At 45.9% G+C, this 16,736-nt stretch overlaps 1 protein-coding gene across 1 annotated transcript in view; it reads right to left on the reverse strand.

Annotated features, from left to right (window-relative positions):
* SETD7 (SET domain containing 7, histone lysine methyltransferase) overlaps nucleotides 1-16,736 on the reverse strand; it is a 77,388-nt gene that overhangs the window by 43,789 nt on the left and 16,863 nt on the right. The window contains exon 2 of the mRNA XM_029596087.1: nucleotides 15,663-15,792. Within this exon, the coding sequence (XP_029451947.1) occupies nucleotides 15,663-15,792 (130 nt within the window). The remainder of the gene's footprint in view (nucleotides 1-15,662; nucleotides 15,793-16,736) is intronic.

Genomic DNA, 16,736 nt, shown 5'->3' on the forward strand with positions numbered 1-16,736 from the left:
TCCATTTAGCCTGTCTCCTGTTTTTTATGCATATATTTTGTCCAATGTTTTCCCCCTCCCCTCCCCCCCATCCAATTTCAAAACCGCCTCTGAAAGTAAAGAGATGAGAGCTTTGTGTTACCAGATCGCATCATAAAGGTGTATGCGAGGTTTGAGGGAAAAAGGTACCCCACACCCCCAAATAACAGCAATTGGATCATGAGGGGTTTCTCGACGTAGTACAAAATGCTTAAATCTAGCACTTGATGTTTGACCGACCTTTCTCCTTCTAGGTGAGGTAAGGTTGCCATACTTTATCAAAACTGTGTAGGCGGTCACATCTTAGAGCTGTTAACTTTCCCATGTAAAATACTTTGTCCAACCGGGCAAGAAAGTGACTCAGGGAAGGTACTACAGTCTTACGCCATCATAATGCAATTTCACAAGTGACAGCAGAAAGCACCTGATGTATCCATCTTAACACATATAGGGGTAGATTTTAAAAAAGTGCGCCTTCGCGTACTTTTGTTGGCGCACCAGGCGCCAACAAAAGTACGCTGGATTTACGCTGCTAAAATCCAGGATCGGCGCGCGCAAGGCTGCCGATTTTGTGCAGCCGGCGCGCGCCAAGCCGCGCAGCCTGCCTCCATTCCCTCCAAGGCCGCTCCGAAATCGGAGCAGCCTCGGAGGGAACTCGCTTTCGCCCTCCCCTCACCTTCCCCTCCCTTCCTCTATCTAAACCCCCCCCCCTACCTTTGTCGGGGGATTTACGCCTCCCGGAGGGAGAAGTAAATCCCCGCGTGCCGATACGCAACCTGGGGGGCGGTTCCGGAGGGCGCGGCCACGCCCCCGGGCCCCGCCCCCGAAACGTGTCCCGCCCCCAAAATGCCACGCCGATCGGCCACGCCCCCGACACGCCCCCCTCGAAAAACTCCGGGACTTACGCGAGTCCCGGGGCTCTGCGCGCGCCGGCAGGCCTATGGGAAATAGGCGCGCAAGGCCCTGCTCGCATAAATCCGGGCGGATTTACGCGAGCAGGGCTTTTAAAATCCGCCCCACAAAGAACCTGCCTCAAACGGAGCACGCAGCAAGCACACTTTAGGGTCTGCAGGTATAGTAACGCCCGCTGCCTTGTAGGTAAAATCCCTGAACTCCTCCCAAAATTCTGTCACCTTCGGTCACTCCCACATGTGTAGGAAAGTCCCTATTTGTCCGCACCCTTTCCAGCAAAGACTGTCTGTTCCCCCATATAGTTTGCATATTTTTCTGGTGTGAGATACCACCGGTATAATACCTTGTATCCGTTTTCTTTTATGGTGATGGACACTGAACTTCTGCTAATAGCAATAAAGATTTGATCCCATATGTCATCTTCCACGCCCCCCCCCCCCAGGTCCCGTTCCCAAGCTTGTTGGAAGAGCGCCTTACTCCGAAAAGTCCCCTTAATAATTGTAATAATTCTAGTAATTAGTTTTGTAACTCTGTGAGGTTGGGAACGTAAGTTTTCGAACAGAGATTTGCCCTTACGTAATTCCACTCCTATATGCGCAGTGACAAATAATGCAAAACCTGATTATAAGCAAAGCAGTCCATATCTGGTAATTGGTAAAGGTGCTGTAAATCGGAAAAGGTTAAAAGTTTTTGCCCATCCCATAATTGCTCCCATTTATAGAGGTCTCTAGCCCTCCATCTGGTCACTACACTTGGTTCATTACCCGGTGGGAATAATTTATCATAAAAAGGATGTCAGATGGTATGCTCGTTTACTGCCTACTAATCTGATTTTCCATTTTTCCCATACTTGAAATATTAGCTGCATAAAAGGAGATCCTTAAACTCGCTGCGTCCCCTCTGCCAGGCCCTGATGTGTAGTGGTGGCGAATTACTAGGAAGTGAGGCTATCCTTGCCCATGGTTTGAGTAGGTCCCCCGAGTGACAATGAAGGAACGCGCTCAGCTGTGAGGCTCCAAAATATTATATTAAATTAGGCACCTGAAGGCCACCTTGGAGTTTCTCTTGGAAGAGGGTGGCACGTCCCACCCTGGGAGATCTCTGCTTCCAGATAAATCTAAACAGCTTACGCTGCCAGTGGGTCAAAGTGACGTCAGGCACTGGTATCGGGAGTGTTTGAAAGAGATAGCTAAGACGGGGCAACACATTCATCTTCACTATTGCTATTCTCCCAAACCAAGAGAACATCCCCCTATCCCAGAGGGTCAAGTCACTTTGGATATTGCAAAACAATGAATCATAATTTAGTCAGAATAAATCCTGATATTCCGGTCCAATTTTGACACCCAGATATTTCACCCAGTCTCCCGCAACACGGAAAGGGAGTGTGTGTACAATATCATCAAAGTGGTTCGATTCCACTGATTTATTTAGCTGCTCTGACTTGCCTTCATTAACTTTAAAGCCTGTAACTCCCCCATTTTCCCTCAGGCCCTGCAGTATAAGAGGCAAGGAACCTTTGGGTTTTGTGATTGTGAATAAAAGGTCATCTGCAAACATAGAAATCTTATAATCAGTAGATCCCCTCAACAGGCCCCGAACTTCCGGAGTCGCCCTCACCCTTGCTGCAAATGGTTCGAGAAAGAGGGAGAAAAGAAGCGGTGTCAGAAGGCATTCTTGCCTGGTACCCCTCTTTACTGGGAATAGAGCCACGTATTCGCCATTGACCTTTAGGCTCCCCCGAGGATTTTCATATAATCACTGAATCCATTTAATGAAATGGGAACCCAAATTAAATTTGTCAAGAACTTTAAACAGGTATGGCCAATATACCCTGTCGAAGGCCTTTTCAGCATCAACCCCTAATATCACCAACAGGACCTCCACCTTTTTTGCTTGGCAGATTATCTCCAGGACTCTCCTCACATTATCTGAGGCTAGTCAACCTGGGACAAAACCTGATCGATCCTCATGGATTAAAGACGGGGCTACTTGTGCCAGCCTTGTGGCTAAGATTTTGGCCAAAGCTTTGAGGTCAATGTTGATCAGAGAAATGGGACGGTAAGAACCACACTGTGTGGGGTTCCGCCCACTCTTGGCCAAGATTGTAATACCAGCCAGGTTTGATTCGGGTGATAGCGATCCCTCCTCCCTCAACGAGTTAAACATATTCAGCAAGGGTGGGATTACCTCTGCTTGGAAAACTTTATAGAATTTAGCGGTGAAGCCATCAAGCCCTGGGGATTTATCCACCTTCAATACTTGTATCACCTGGTACAATTCTGCATGGGTAATCTCAGCATTAAGAAATTGTTGCGTATCATCAGGGAATGTCGGAAGCTCCTCCCCTCTTAAATAGACATCTATAATTGAGGAGTCCACAGATTTGTCATCCGCATAAAGCTCAGTATAAAAACTTGTAAAGCGGGTACTAATTTCTTCAGCGGTGTATAAGAATGCCCCTGATATATCTTTTATCTTAGTAATATGTGACTGAGCAGCCCTTTCTTTTAATTTACGAGCAAGAATGCGCCCAGCTTTGTTCCCAAATTCAAAATGTTGTTACTTCAGAAAATCCAGCTGGAAGGCCATTTTCACTAGATCTAAAGCCTGGAGTTCCTTTTTCGCAGACATGAGTTCCTCTAGTTTCTGAGGATTACGGGATCGTTTATGACTAAGTGAGAGTCAAGCTATACGGTGAATCAGCTGATCCCATCTAGAATTTCTTTCTTTTTTAAGAAAACTAACTCGGGAAATCATCTTCCCTCTAACTACTGCTTTAAGGCAGTCCCATACGATACTAGGAGAGATATCCTCAGTGCAATTGAATGTCAGATATTCTCTTATGTCACCGGATATTGATTCAACAAAAGGTTTATCATTCAAAAAAGACTATCATTCAGTCTCCAGTAGGATTTCCCGACAGTTTTAGTGGGTAGATTGATTCCTAACCAGATTGGCGAGTGGTCACACCATGTAATAAGCCCAATGAACGTATCTACAGTGAATTCTACTAGCTCTTTGTCGATAAGGAACATGTCAATTCGGGAGTAAGTCTATGGACTTGGGAGAAGAATGTGTAATTGCGCTGAGTGGGATTCCTTAGCCGCCAAATATCTTCCAACCCTCTTTCAGAAATCAAATGTTTAAGAGCCTGTCTCTGCGCACGAAGCCCCTTCCCCTATCTCCCAAATTGTCTAAAAAGGGATACCTGGTTAGATTAAAATCACCGCCTACTATTACGTGGCCCTCTGCCCAAGTCTCTAATAAAGTTGATATATTTTACAGAAATACTCCCTGATCTGAATTAGGGCCATATATGTTAAGGAGAGTAAACAAAGTTGTGCCAATCATAATTTTAAGTGCTTATATCTACCATCAGGTTCGCTCTTAATATCCTTAACATTAGTCACCAATGTATAGGCGAGGAGTATACCCACCCCACAGTATTTTTTTTTGATTGAGGCAGACACTAAGTGCTGTTGAGAATAAAATTTGTCCCAAAGCATGCGTTCTGTACATTTAAGCAAGTGTGTCTCCTGGCAGAACATAATGTTTGCCCTACCCTTCTTCGCCTCCTGAAATAATGATTTCTTCTTGGAAGGCGAATTAAGCCCCTTTGTATTACCGGACATTATTTGTAACTCAGCCATCAGAATATTTAGTTGTAAACTGAGAAGATATTGTGCCCATCATATATCCCAGGATACTAGAGTAAATCACCCGCTGTAACGCAAAGCAAACGAAACCAACATGATGTACGGTATTTTGGCAGTATTAGCATCTTTCCCCATCCCCACCTCTCCCATCCACCCCCACCCCCAAACTAACCAAAATGGAGCCCAAATCCATTCCCAGTGGGCTACCAGTCGAAGGAGTGTATGCATCGTCATGCCAGCCCCCCCCCCCCCCGGGCTCAACCCTTCAAATAACGAATAAATTGTTAGAACAGAGAATGTAGACCCCGAATATTAATGCTAGCATACGACACCAGTATAAGGTCGCCATGGAAATCAAGTGTCCAAACTAGTCATACAGTAAAATCCGCAACATAAGTCACTATCAGCAAATCAACCCAGACAGTCATTCAGGTGCATAGATCTGCGTGAGTGGTGCCGAAGCCGTTTACCTCCTTTAGCCACACGTTGCCATCTTGGCGTCTCACCATGAGACCGGATGGGTCTCTCGCTTCCTGAGGTGGCATTAGAGCTGGTGATGTTGATGTTCATGCACGCCACTTGTAGGATATCTCCCGCTTCTTCTGGTGTGAAAATCCTGGAAGTGACTTCGGCCACCGTGAAGCTTAGGCTGAAAGGAAATAACCATCTATATTTGACATTATGGCTACGGAGTGTGATCACCACATCTCTGAGTTCTCTCCTCTTGCGGATGGTAGTGGGAGCCAAATCCTGGTACACCTCTATTTGATTTCCTTTCCACAGAACTGGGCCTGGTCTACGGGCTTGCATGGCAATCTCTTCCTTCTGCGCATAGCTGTGAAAACAGACGACTATGTCTCTCAGCCGGTTAACTCGTGGGGCACCTAGCGCCCTGTGGGCCCTTTCCAATTTCTCCACTGCTACGGTACCGGAGTCTTCAGATGGTACGCCCAGGAGTTGTGCACATATGGTATTAACCACTTTTTTACAGTCCAAGTAATCAGACGTTTCAGGTACTCCTCTAAATCGCAAGTTTAAGAACATAAGAAATTGCCATGCTGGGTCAGACCAAGGGTCCATCAAGCCCAGCATCCTGTTTCCAACAGAGGCCAAACCAGGCCACAAGAACCTGGCTATAAATATATTTGCTCTACAAGACCTGTTTTCTAAGTCCTCCAATCTGTTTTGTAGCTCAGTACTAGCTGTTGGTAGTTTATCTTGCACTAGTTTACAAGTAGAGAGTTCCGAGGCCTGGTCCTCCAAGCGAGCCTCCGTCTCCTTCATTCTGCTCCCCAGCGCAGCCAGATCCCCAGCAATCTCTGTTTTTAGATCTCTAATGTCCTACTACAGCCCTGACATGGCTCCCCGGAGCTCTCCAAACCAGCTGAGAAATTCTGCCTGGCTCGGCACTTTTTCTTCTGTGCCGTCCCCTCCGTCCACGCTCACCTCCGTTGCCGCATGGCTGATGTGCTCCCGATCTGCCTCCCCAACCGCCATCTGTGCTGCGGTGCTCGTGAAGGAGAACTTTTGGAGATCTGTTTTTTTCCGCAGCACTGACATCGCGGCTACACAGGCGGGCTTCAGAGCTAAAAAAAACCGGCGACATCTGCAATTCGGGGTCCAGATGAGGAGGGATTTATACAAGCCGGAGCAGGAGCCCAGAATCAAGCAGCCATTGCCGATGGTGACATCACTTCCTACTCAAGCCAGGAACATTTCTGTAAATATATTTTGTTGGTTTCAGGCCACTAAACCCCAAAGGAGGGGCCGGTGCTGTTCAAATATCTTTGTAAGCACTATTGTACAAAGGACAGAAGGAAAAGTTTGTCTTTGCTGAAGGTCTTTGTCTCATCTGCAGAGAGTGGACACCCCTGGAGTAGACACAATGAGGCATGATCTAAAAAAGCTTGAGGAGCAGCTTAAGATTCAATGCAAACAAGTACAGATTCATCCATTTCGGTTGCAGAAATCCAAAGGGAGCAGTACGGAGGTGCACAAAAAATGACAGAGACTTTCAAATGATCGTACCTTATGAGCCCATGCTAGGGAAATCTTTTGACAAGGCGGTATCCAAAGCAATACTAGGGTGCATAGCTAGCCAGGTTTTCAGGATATTCATAGTAGGGATGTGCTGCCCGAAATTATTCGTTTTCATTTTAGTCTTATTTTATTATTCTTTTTTTTTTTTATTTAGTAATTTCGTAATTCGATTTAGTGCGCACTAAAAATGAAAACAAAACCAAATACACATTCCTAATTCACAATAAATATGCATAAGAAATATGGGCACACATTGGAGACCTTGTACATGCACACATTTCCCATGCGTCGTCACTGGTGATATCCTGAAAATCCAGCTGCCTGTGGAGTCAGTCGGAGATGTTTATGTTTATGCAAGCTTTCCCGGACTTAAATTAATGCATCTCGCCATCAACATATCCAACACAGCAGCTGTACCTCATCTCCTTGTATATAATTTAGTCTCTGCTAAACTATCTTTATTTCCTCTGATCCCAGTTCAATAGTCCTTGTTAATTGTAACTGCTTTCTTCGACACGTTATTTCTGTTTTGATGTATTTATTGCACCCCTGTTTATTTGTAAACCAGCATGATGTGATCGCTTCATGAATGCCGGTATATAAAAACCTTAAATAAATAAATAAATAAATGTTTTGGCATCACGTGACAGACGCTGAAACACTTCAAAGGAATAAGGGAGCAATTTTTTTAGGCGTCAACATTTTACCAGTATAACCACTTGTAGTTATTTTAGCAGAGGAGGAAGTGCAGGGGTGAGGTTATTTAGCAAGACTGACTTGATGAATAATGCTAATCACAGAAGTATTAAATTAATCCAATTAAAAAAGGACTCACCTAAACTTTGTGTGTTGCCCCTTGTTAATCCTCCTGATCACAAAGAATACAAACTTTCAAGGTAATTAAAACCTTATTAAATTAAAATGATTTTTGCGGCGGGGGGCGCTCTCGCCACGGAACAAAATGGCCACTTGAGCCAGAACTCCTGCCTTCCCCGGACCAACAAACCTGCAAAAAATGCGATTTCAGACTTCGGAACATCTTATAATTAAACAGCATAGTTGCTAACCCGACATGGCTCAGAAAAAAAAAGGGAACGGATTTCCAACAATTTTCATATGTGAGAAATGCAAATCCAGAAGACGGGCCTGCAGGCGAAACTGAAGCTCCGACCTCGGGTGAGCACAAGGCCATGGAGGGAGCTATTCGGGGGGAGCCACGGCACATATTGCAGACCTTCCCACTCACGACGAATTCCACCGCTGGTTTAGTGATCTGAGAAGGGAGATGAAAGAGAACAAACAAGAACTACTCACCTCTATAGACAATATAAAGGAAGAAATGGCTGAAATCTGGAGAAGAGTGGACCAATGTGATATGCGCCTGGATGCCCAGGCAGTAAAAATAGAACTGCTGCAAAACTCAGTCTCCCACAACACTAATGAAAACGTGGACATATTAACAAAATTAGAGGATTTACAAAACAGAAGCAAAGCAGTAATCTGAGATTCCACGTAATCCCTGAAATTGAGGATTATGCGGATTGTAAAGCAACCATCCAAAAACTATGTGGCTTTATTTTGCAGCAATCTAGCCACTCCGGAGAGGCCGGGGAAGCGCCAGAGGTGGAGTTAGAGTGAGTTCACAGGTCACTGGGCCCCAAAGTGAATGGAAAACCAAGAGATATTGTATGTTTTTCCAAATATTCTGTGAAAGAAAATATTTATATGATGGCCAGAAAACAACAGACCTGGGAATGGGAATCCCATCACATAATGATCTTTGCAGATATTTCTCCCTTAACATTAAAAAGAAGAATGGACTTTAAAGATATTACTCTGATCTTGAGAAAGGGAGGAATCCGCTATCATTGGTTATTTTCATTCGGCATTGCAATGACCATCCAAGGCGTGACCATGAAGGCCAAAACCATAGAAGAAGCGGCAGCCATCTTGAAGGAGGCAGGCCTTGTGGTGAAAATAGCAACTACTGGGAAGCAAGCTCACTACACTGCTCCAGTGGATACCCCTAGATGGCAACAGGTCAGCAAAGGCGACAAGAGACTATGCAGAAATTCCGGAGATAACATTCCAGAACAGGATAAATGGAAGGGATGAGTATCCTTACTCCAGAATTTATTCAGATTTCCAGACTCAGGAGCTGGAGAATCGGCTCTAAGAAGAGGTTTCATTTTGGACATATTTTCAAATATATCAGAGGTTTAACTCATGTTTGCTATAGTTGACGGTACATGACTGTTGATCCGGGGGGGGGGGGGGGGGGGGGCAGGTTCTGGGGATGAATCCGCCTCCATCTGCTCACGCAGATATGTCCTGGGTACAGGGCTGCGGGGTTACTAAGGTTCTAGCGGGTAGGGGGAGGGGGTAAAAGTTGGTTTCTCCTATTTTACAGTTATGCAGGCAACAATTCTTATGTCAATTATGTACAGTGTCACCATAGCAGGGCGGCGAGTATACAGCGGCACATGAAAAGCAAGGGAGAATGCAATATGCGTTCCGGAGGTTGTTGCATGGGGTCTTAGCAGATAGATAGATTACTTCACATAATTCGGGAATGATGGCTATCAAAATTTTTTCCCTTAATGTCAAGGGATTAAACAGTCCACAAAAATGCCAGATTTTTAGAACTGAGGCTCAAAATTCGAAGGCAGATATCCTGTTTCTTCAGGAAACTCATGCGAAAAGTAGATATGAACGACTACTACACTGGTCTCTTTTTCTCCGCCAATACCATGCAGCGGCCTCTAAGCTGGAGCAGTACTCTGGAGTGAGCATACTATTACATAAAGATTTACAATGTCAAGTGTTAAAAACGCTGGAAGATCCCATGGGGCGTTATTTACTACTACAATTGGAAATGGATCAGGAAAAATATACATGCTCCCAATTATGATCACCAGATATTTTTTGATAATATAGGACACCTGCTGGATAACATAGAAGTGGGACATCTGATTATAGCAGGGGACTTCAATATCACTCATGACCCCAAGAGTAATTGGACTCGGAGTAAAAGATAAGTTTTAAGCGGCTCTCGTTATGGTTGTGAAATGAGATACGTTACTTTGTGACTGGATTCAAGTATCTTCACGGGTTGGGACTGTGTCTTAAGAAAAGAAAAGAAAAAAAAAGACAAAAAATGAATACATAGAATTAAATTGAATAAATTAAAGAAAATTGGACCAGAAGGACATGAAACTTGTCTGTTAGTTCAAAGTTGTTCCCATGAAGGTCCTACACAAATAGCTAATTTAATGTAAGAAATATTATACTGAAGAACATTGTGGTGTGATTTTTTTGTTTTCTTAGTTACCTCAGATTTCTGAGTTTTTGGGGCTCCCTTGGATTTTTTTATTTCGGATAAAATATATTCAAGCCTGGGAGAGAGACCTGGACAAATCTCTTTCCAAAGATGAGTGGGATCAGATCTTTTTGAATACTAAGCAATGATCTATCTCCGCTTCCCTTATGGAAAACGGATTTAAAGTACTATTTCGCTGGTATCTCACCCCGCGTAGACTATACTGCGCCAATATCAGTCCCGACGACTTATGTTGGAAAGGTTGTGGACAATCTGGAACTTTTATTCATATGTGGTAGGACTGTCCCAAAGTGGGAAGATTGTGGAAGGAAGTGTCAGATATTATACAATGCATTTTGGGTCGACCCATCTCCTTGTCCCCTGACCAAGCGTTATTGAATGTGTCAATTGGGGGCTCTCGGAGTGACAATAGTTGGACATCATGTGTATATTGTATTGGATGACAGCACAGAAATATCATAACATACTTCACTTCAATCAGGTGTGGACTCCTTATCTATAATGGAGGGGGAATGCTTCCACCAGTGCGGCTGGGATTCAGAGACAACAACTACCTTCAGCGAGGAGACAAAGACATTTACAGGCCGTTTGGACGCGCGTTTTTGTCGGGCTAGCTTTACCCCTTATTCGGTAAGGGGTAATAGCGCGTCGAAAACGCGCATCCAACCCCCCCCAAAACTAATAGTGCCCAAAACATGCAAATGCATGTTGATGCCCTATTAGTTATTCCCACGCGATTCAGTTTCAGAAATTAGCGCCTGCCCAAAGGTAGGCGTTAATTTCTGCCGGCACCGGGAAAGTGCACAGAAAAGCAGTAAAAACTGCTTTTCTGTACACCCTCCGACTTAATATCATGGCGATATTAAGTCAGAGGTTTCAAAAGTTAAAAATTAAATAAAAATAATAAAAAAAAAAATTTTAAATCGGCCCGCGGGTTGAAAACCGGACGCTCAATTTTGCCGGCATCCGGTTTCCGAACCCGTGGCTGTCAGCGGGTTTGAGAACCGACGCCGGCAAAATTGAGCGTCGGCTGTCAAACTCGCTGACAGCTGCCGCTCCTGTCAAAAAAGAGGCACTAGGGACGCGCTAGTGCAGGCCCTAATTTGAATAATTTGTTTTAGTGAATCGCACACACAGGAGAGTGGCCTGTGTGCTCGCTGGGAGAGCGGGAGCGCTCGCCAGCTCTCCCGCAAACTTTACTGTATCGGCCTGTTAGACTGTTTGAGTGTACCATATATGAGGCTACTGTTTATTTAATTGCATATTACCTTGTTAACATGCTATGCATCATTGTATTGCCATAATCCTGCATATGCTTGTACTTTGTTCACAAGTTATATGTTTCAATAAAATTTAAATTAAAAAAAAAAAAAAAAGATTTTTGCACAGTAGTCCAAGCATTAATTCTTCCTTAATACTGTCATTCGCTCTTCCTTGTTTTGCCCCTTTATACCATCAAAGCCATTCTTGCAGTCCAAAATTCTGCAGCTAGAATAATCGCAGGTACCTCCCGTTTCGACCGCGTTTCCCCAGTACTCAAGGACCTTCTACAGTTGCCCATTCAGTTCCGTGTGCACAACGCTCTTAAAAACAATTTATCACATGTCATTCATCTCTTAGTCAAACTTCACAGACCTGTAAGGAATTTAAAATCAGAAGGCCAACGTCTGCTGGACATACACAGCCATAAAATTACGCGCCTTGCTGAATCAAGAGACTGTACGCGCTCTATAGCTGAGGCAATGCTCTGGAACAGACTATCAGCTTCCCTCCAGAAACAGGCTGGTTATATAACATTTTTAAAAAAGATTTTAAAACTCATTTGTTCAAACTAGCATTTGACTAAATCTACCTTGCAGCCATTAGTGTAAACCCCAGTCAAGCCTTGTAAGTCCTCATTCTAGCAGCATTTATCGCCCACTGTTATTGCTTTCAATTTTATGTATGTATATTTTGTAAGCCACCCAGAAGATGGGATTAAAGCGGCCTAAAAATATTTTAAGTAAATAAAATAAATCACAACTTGTGTTCACTTCCTTCCGACTTATTATTTCTACCTGACAAAACCAGTCTGAATGTGGCCAAATGAAGAAGCCTGTGGAGCTGGAGTGACCCTTTCGGAGAGCCGGAATGACGCGCAGCGCACAACAGCTCTGCAAGCTGAACCTCCTACGTCACGCCACACAGCCTCGTCACAGCACTGGGAGCCGCACAGTCCTACTGCATCATCCTGGGGAGAAAGGCAGCGCGGGGGGGGGGGGGGGACCAGACCTTTGCTCCCTTTTCCAACACCCAGCCTCTCTCGTGAAGCCTTTCCAGACTAGCCTGAGCATCTGGGCAGCTGAAACTAAGCGAAGGGAATCTGAGCAGGTCTTTGTTCCTGCAGACATAACGTCGCCATTATTTTCCCTGTAAAACGAAGCTTTCATTCGAACACATAATGCCACAGGGAGTGGGATGAAAGAAGATGACTTTTCCTTAGCATTCAAAAGCAGACTTGGGCCAAGGCAGAGCAAGCTTAGACTAACTAGCATGCTACTTATTCTTACAATTATTCTCCCAGTGACTATAAGGCACAGTTTCTGTTATCACTAATCGTATGTATTACACTCGATATACTGTACCAGGGATAGGCAACTCCAGTCCTCAAGAGGCACAGACAATTATTCATGACAACTCAACTATGCAGATTAGCTGAGATCTCCAAGCAAGCCCATCTGATGAATATTTAGCATTCATATCCTGAAAACCAGACCAGACCCGATCACAGCTGTGCAATCTACTTCCCTCACAGTCTGAAAAAGTGTCCCCTCCCCACTTCCAACCAACCCTCGGGATTCCCTCCTGCCCTGTTACCTTCTCCCTGGCCTTACAACCACACTCCCACCCACTGCCCTCTCCGTCTGCGTTTAAATTCTGTCATGGTCTTAGTTACCACCACCACCACCCCTGCCAGTCCAAGCATCTGCCGCCCTTCCCAGTAAAACAGGGATTTCTTCATCTTTCTCCCCGAGCCAGTTCAGCTCCAGGCAAACACGACAGCGCAAGATGGATCTGCGCAAGTCTGCCCGGGACACGTGGGAGGCTCCGAGTGTCTGAGTCCTGCACCGCCACTGCTTCCCAGGGACCCCGGGGGGGGGGGGGGGGGGGAACAAGAGATAACAACCGAACACTCCTCCTGCCACTCACAGGACTGGGTCAGCATGAAGTGAAAAAAAAAAAAAAGGTAACTGTTAAGGAGAACTAACTACTGACGCTGGCTATTGAATTACAATAGAGGCAGAACATAATGGAAGAATGAGTTAGGGCCACATTTACTACAAGGCGCTAACACGTCGTTTAGCTAACAGGCCCCATTAATCTCAACAGGATTTAAATTTGCTAACAGGCCGATACAGTAAAGCGCGGCTGCAGTTACCCCGTTTCTAACCCGCTGTGTACCCACAATTTCGCCGCGTAAGTCTAACCCGCGATTCACTATCTGTTTTTACCGATCCTTACCGCTTCTTTAACTCGACGCGTATCCCTTTCCGCCCGCGGCATGTATATGTATGTAAACGATCCGATTAGCTATTCCCTCCCATACAGTAAAGTGCGCCCTGACTATCGCCTTTTTAACCTGCTATCTTGCTGCGTCTTTAACCTACTAATTTACCGCCTACCCTGACCCTTGCGTTAGTGTGGTGAACATAGCCGCCCAGTCCCAAACCAAACCAACCCAATCCAAGCCCCAGCAGAGAGAGACGAAATTTCACAGTCCCAAACCAACCCAATCCAAGCCCCAGCAGAGAGAGACGAAATTTCAGTGTCCCAAACCAACCCAATCCAAGCCCCAGCAGAGAGAGACGAAATTTCACAGTCCCAAACCAAACCAACCCAATCCAAGCCCCAGCAGAGAGAGACGAAATTTCACAGTCCCAAACCAAACCAACCCAATCCAAGCCCCAGCAGAGAGAGACGAAATTTCACAGTCCCAAACCAAACCAACCCAATCCAAGCCCCAGCAGAGAGAGACGAAATTTCACAGTCCCAAACCAAACCAACCCAATCCAAGCCCCAGCAGAGAGAGACGAAATTTCACAGTCCCAAACCAAACCAACCCAATCCAAGCCCCAGCAGAGAGAGACGAAATTTCACAGTCCCAAACCAACCCAATCCAAGCCCCAGCAGAGAGAGACGAAATTTCACAGTCCCAAACCAAACCAACCCAATCCAAGCCCCAGCAGAGAAAGACGAAATTTCACAGTCCCAAACCAAACCAACCCAATCCCCAGCTTGGATTGGGTTGGTTTGGGACTGAGCGGCTAAATTTCATCTCTCTCTGCTGGGGCTTGGATTGGGTTGGTTTGGTTTGGGACTGTCAAATTTCGTCTCTCTCTGCTGGGGTTTGGATTGGGTTGGTTTGGGACTGTGAAATTTCGTCTCTCTCTGCTGGGGTTTGGATTGGGTTGGTTTGGGACTGTGAAATTTCGTCTCTCTCTGCTGGGGCTTGGATTGGATTGGGTTGGTTTGGTTTGGGACTGTGAAATTTCATCTCTCTCTGCTGGGGCTTGGATTGGGTTGGTTTGGGACTGTGAAATTTCGTCTCTCTCTGCTGGGGCTTGGATTGGGTTGGTTTGGTTTGGGACTGTGAAATTTCGTCTCTCTCTGCTGGGGCTTGGATTGGGTTGGTTTGGGACTGTGAAATTTCGTCTCTCTCTGCTGGGGCTTGGATTGGGTTGGTTTGGGACTGTGAAATTTCGTCTCTCTCTGCTGGGGCTTGGATTGGGTTGGTTTGGGACTGGGCAGCTAAATTTCGTCTCTCTCTGCTGGGGCTTGGATTGGTTTGGTTTGGGACTGTGAAATTTCGTCTCTCTCTGCTGGGGCTTGGATTGGTTTGGTTTGGGACTGTGAAATTTCGTCTCTCTCTGCTGGGGTTTGGATTGGGTTGGTTTGGGACTGTGAAATTTCGTCTCTCTCTGCTGGGGTTTGGATTGGGTTGGTTTGGGACTGTGAAATTTCGTCTCTCTCTGCTGGGTTTTGGATTGGTTTGGGACTGTGAAATTTCATCTCTCTCTGCTGGGGCTTGGATTGGGTTGGTTTGGGACTGAGCGGCTAAATTTCATCTCTCTCTGCTGGGATTTGGATTGGTTTGGTTTGGGACTGTGAAATTTCATCTCTCTCTGCTGGGGCTTGGATTGGTTTGGTTTGGGACTGTGAAATTTCGTCTCTCTTGTCCATCCGAAGGAGGGTGCTTTGTTGCGCTTCCTGCCTCCGATCGCCGGCTGCTGGGGCTTGCTGGCGCCGGGCGCTCAAGGCAGCGGGGTTTGTAGGAGAACCATCCACTTCCTGGTACCTGTCATTTCAAACGTCATTTGAAATGACATTTGAAATGACAGGTACCAGTGCACCCAGGATACTGTACAGGCGCTGTATAGCGCCTGTACAGTAAAATGGATTGCGCTTCATGGACGCGCGTTGGACGCGGCTTGCATTTGCATGCCATTTAAATACAGTATCGAGCGGTAGGTGATCCAAACTGTGTGTGCGGCAAACGCGGGTGCGCCGGGCACTAACGCACCTCTTTCTACCGCACCTTACTGTATCGGCCCGAATGCCCGCTAGCACTTTTTATTAAATCTGCCCTTCAGAGCGAACACAGGTTAAACAGAGAGAAAAAAAATAAATAAAAAGAACAGAGCAAGGGTGACTACCTTCCGTCGAAAAAGAAGAATTTGCCACGCCCGTTCTTCTCTCCGTGTACGAAGTCTCCTTCAAACCTGTCGGTGGAGGAGTAGGTGACCGTACAGAAGCCGTGGGGCAAGCCATCGTCGTCCAAGGCACCTGCGCAGCAGACACAGAAGACGTTTAAGACAGGCCTAGCGCATCCCAAGCATGCGCCTCCCCGGTCTGGACGGTGTTGTAACATTACAGACGGCGAAAGGATCTCGGGGGACTCAGCTACTTCTAACCTGATTTTAATGACTTGAAAAAAAAAATAAAAAAAAAAATATAAAATTTCCAACTGCAATGAAAATAAATATAATTCCACCCCCCTCCGAATGTACCGAGGTTGGGTTCCACCTTTTCTAAAAGTCCCCCCAGGCCAACATCTCCAATTTACTGCCTGAACTCTGATCTGTACCAGAGGGGATTCAGGGCGCCTCCCAGGCTCTCTCTTCCCTCTGAAAGAGGCAAAAGTCCCAAGCAGTCATCCCATTTTTCCCCTTGAGCTTACACATAGAAATCTAACGGCCTCTGGCAGCGCAGCAGCATGGGCACAGTGCACGCATCTGCGGTTTTTACGCAGCCCGCCCTAGACGTTAGGAGCAATGAAAACAAACTGGTATGAAGGAAAGTTCAAAAATGGGCCTCAGTAACAGGCCAAAGCTTTAGGGCCAGCTACCCTGAACGGGCAAGTTTTGAGGTTTTTATGGAAAGCTGCCAGGGAGACGACCTCCTGGATGTCCGACGGAAGTCTGTTCCATACAGAAGGGGCCAGGGCAAAGAAAAGAAACCTCAAAAAATGGGAGGTGGCTGGTCCAGCACGTGGGATAGTCAGAAGAGGGCGAGACGCAAAACCAAGACAGTGAGCTGGCATGTGCCAGCAAGTTAAGGCAGAGGGAGGGTTGAATGCAAGTGAAGGTGAAGAAGGGATGCCCGAACATGGCACAATAACTGAACTTGCCCAGCAGGGATGCAAGAACAGCACTGGCCTGGTGGCTAGAGCAACAGACAGAAAATCAGGGAATTCATTGCTCAAATCCCTTTCTTCCACCAAAGCTCCT

Source organism: Rhinatrema bivittatum, chromosome 1 (genome assembly GCF_901001135.1).
Source record: "Rhinatrema bivittatum chromosome 1, aRhiBiv1.1, whole genome shotgun sequence".
NCBI lineage: Eukaryota > Metazoa > Chordata > Amphibia > Gymnophiona > Rhinatrematidae > Rhinatrema > Rhinatrema bivittatum.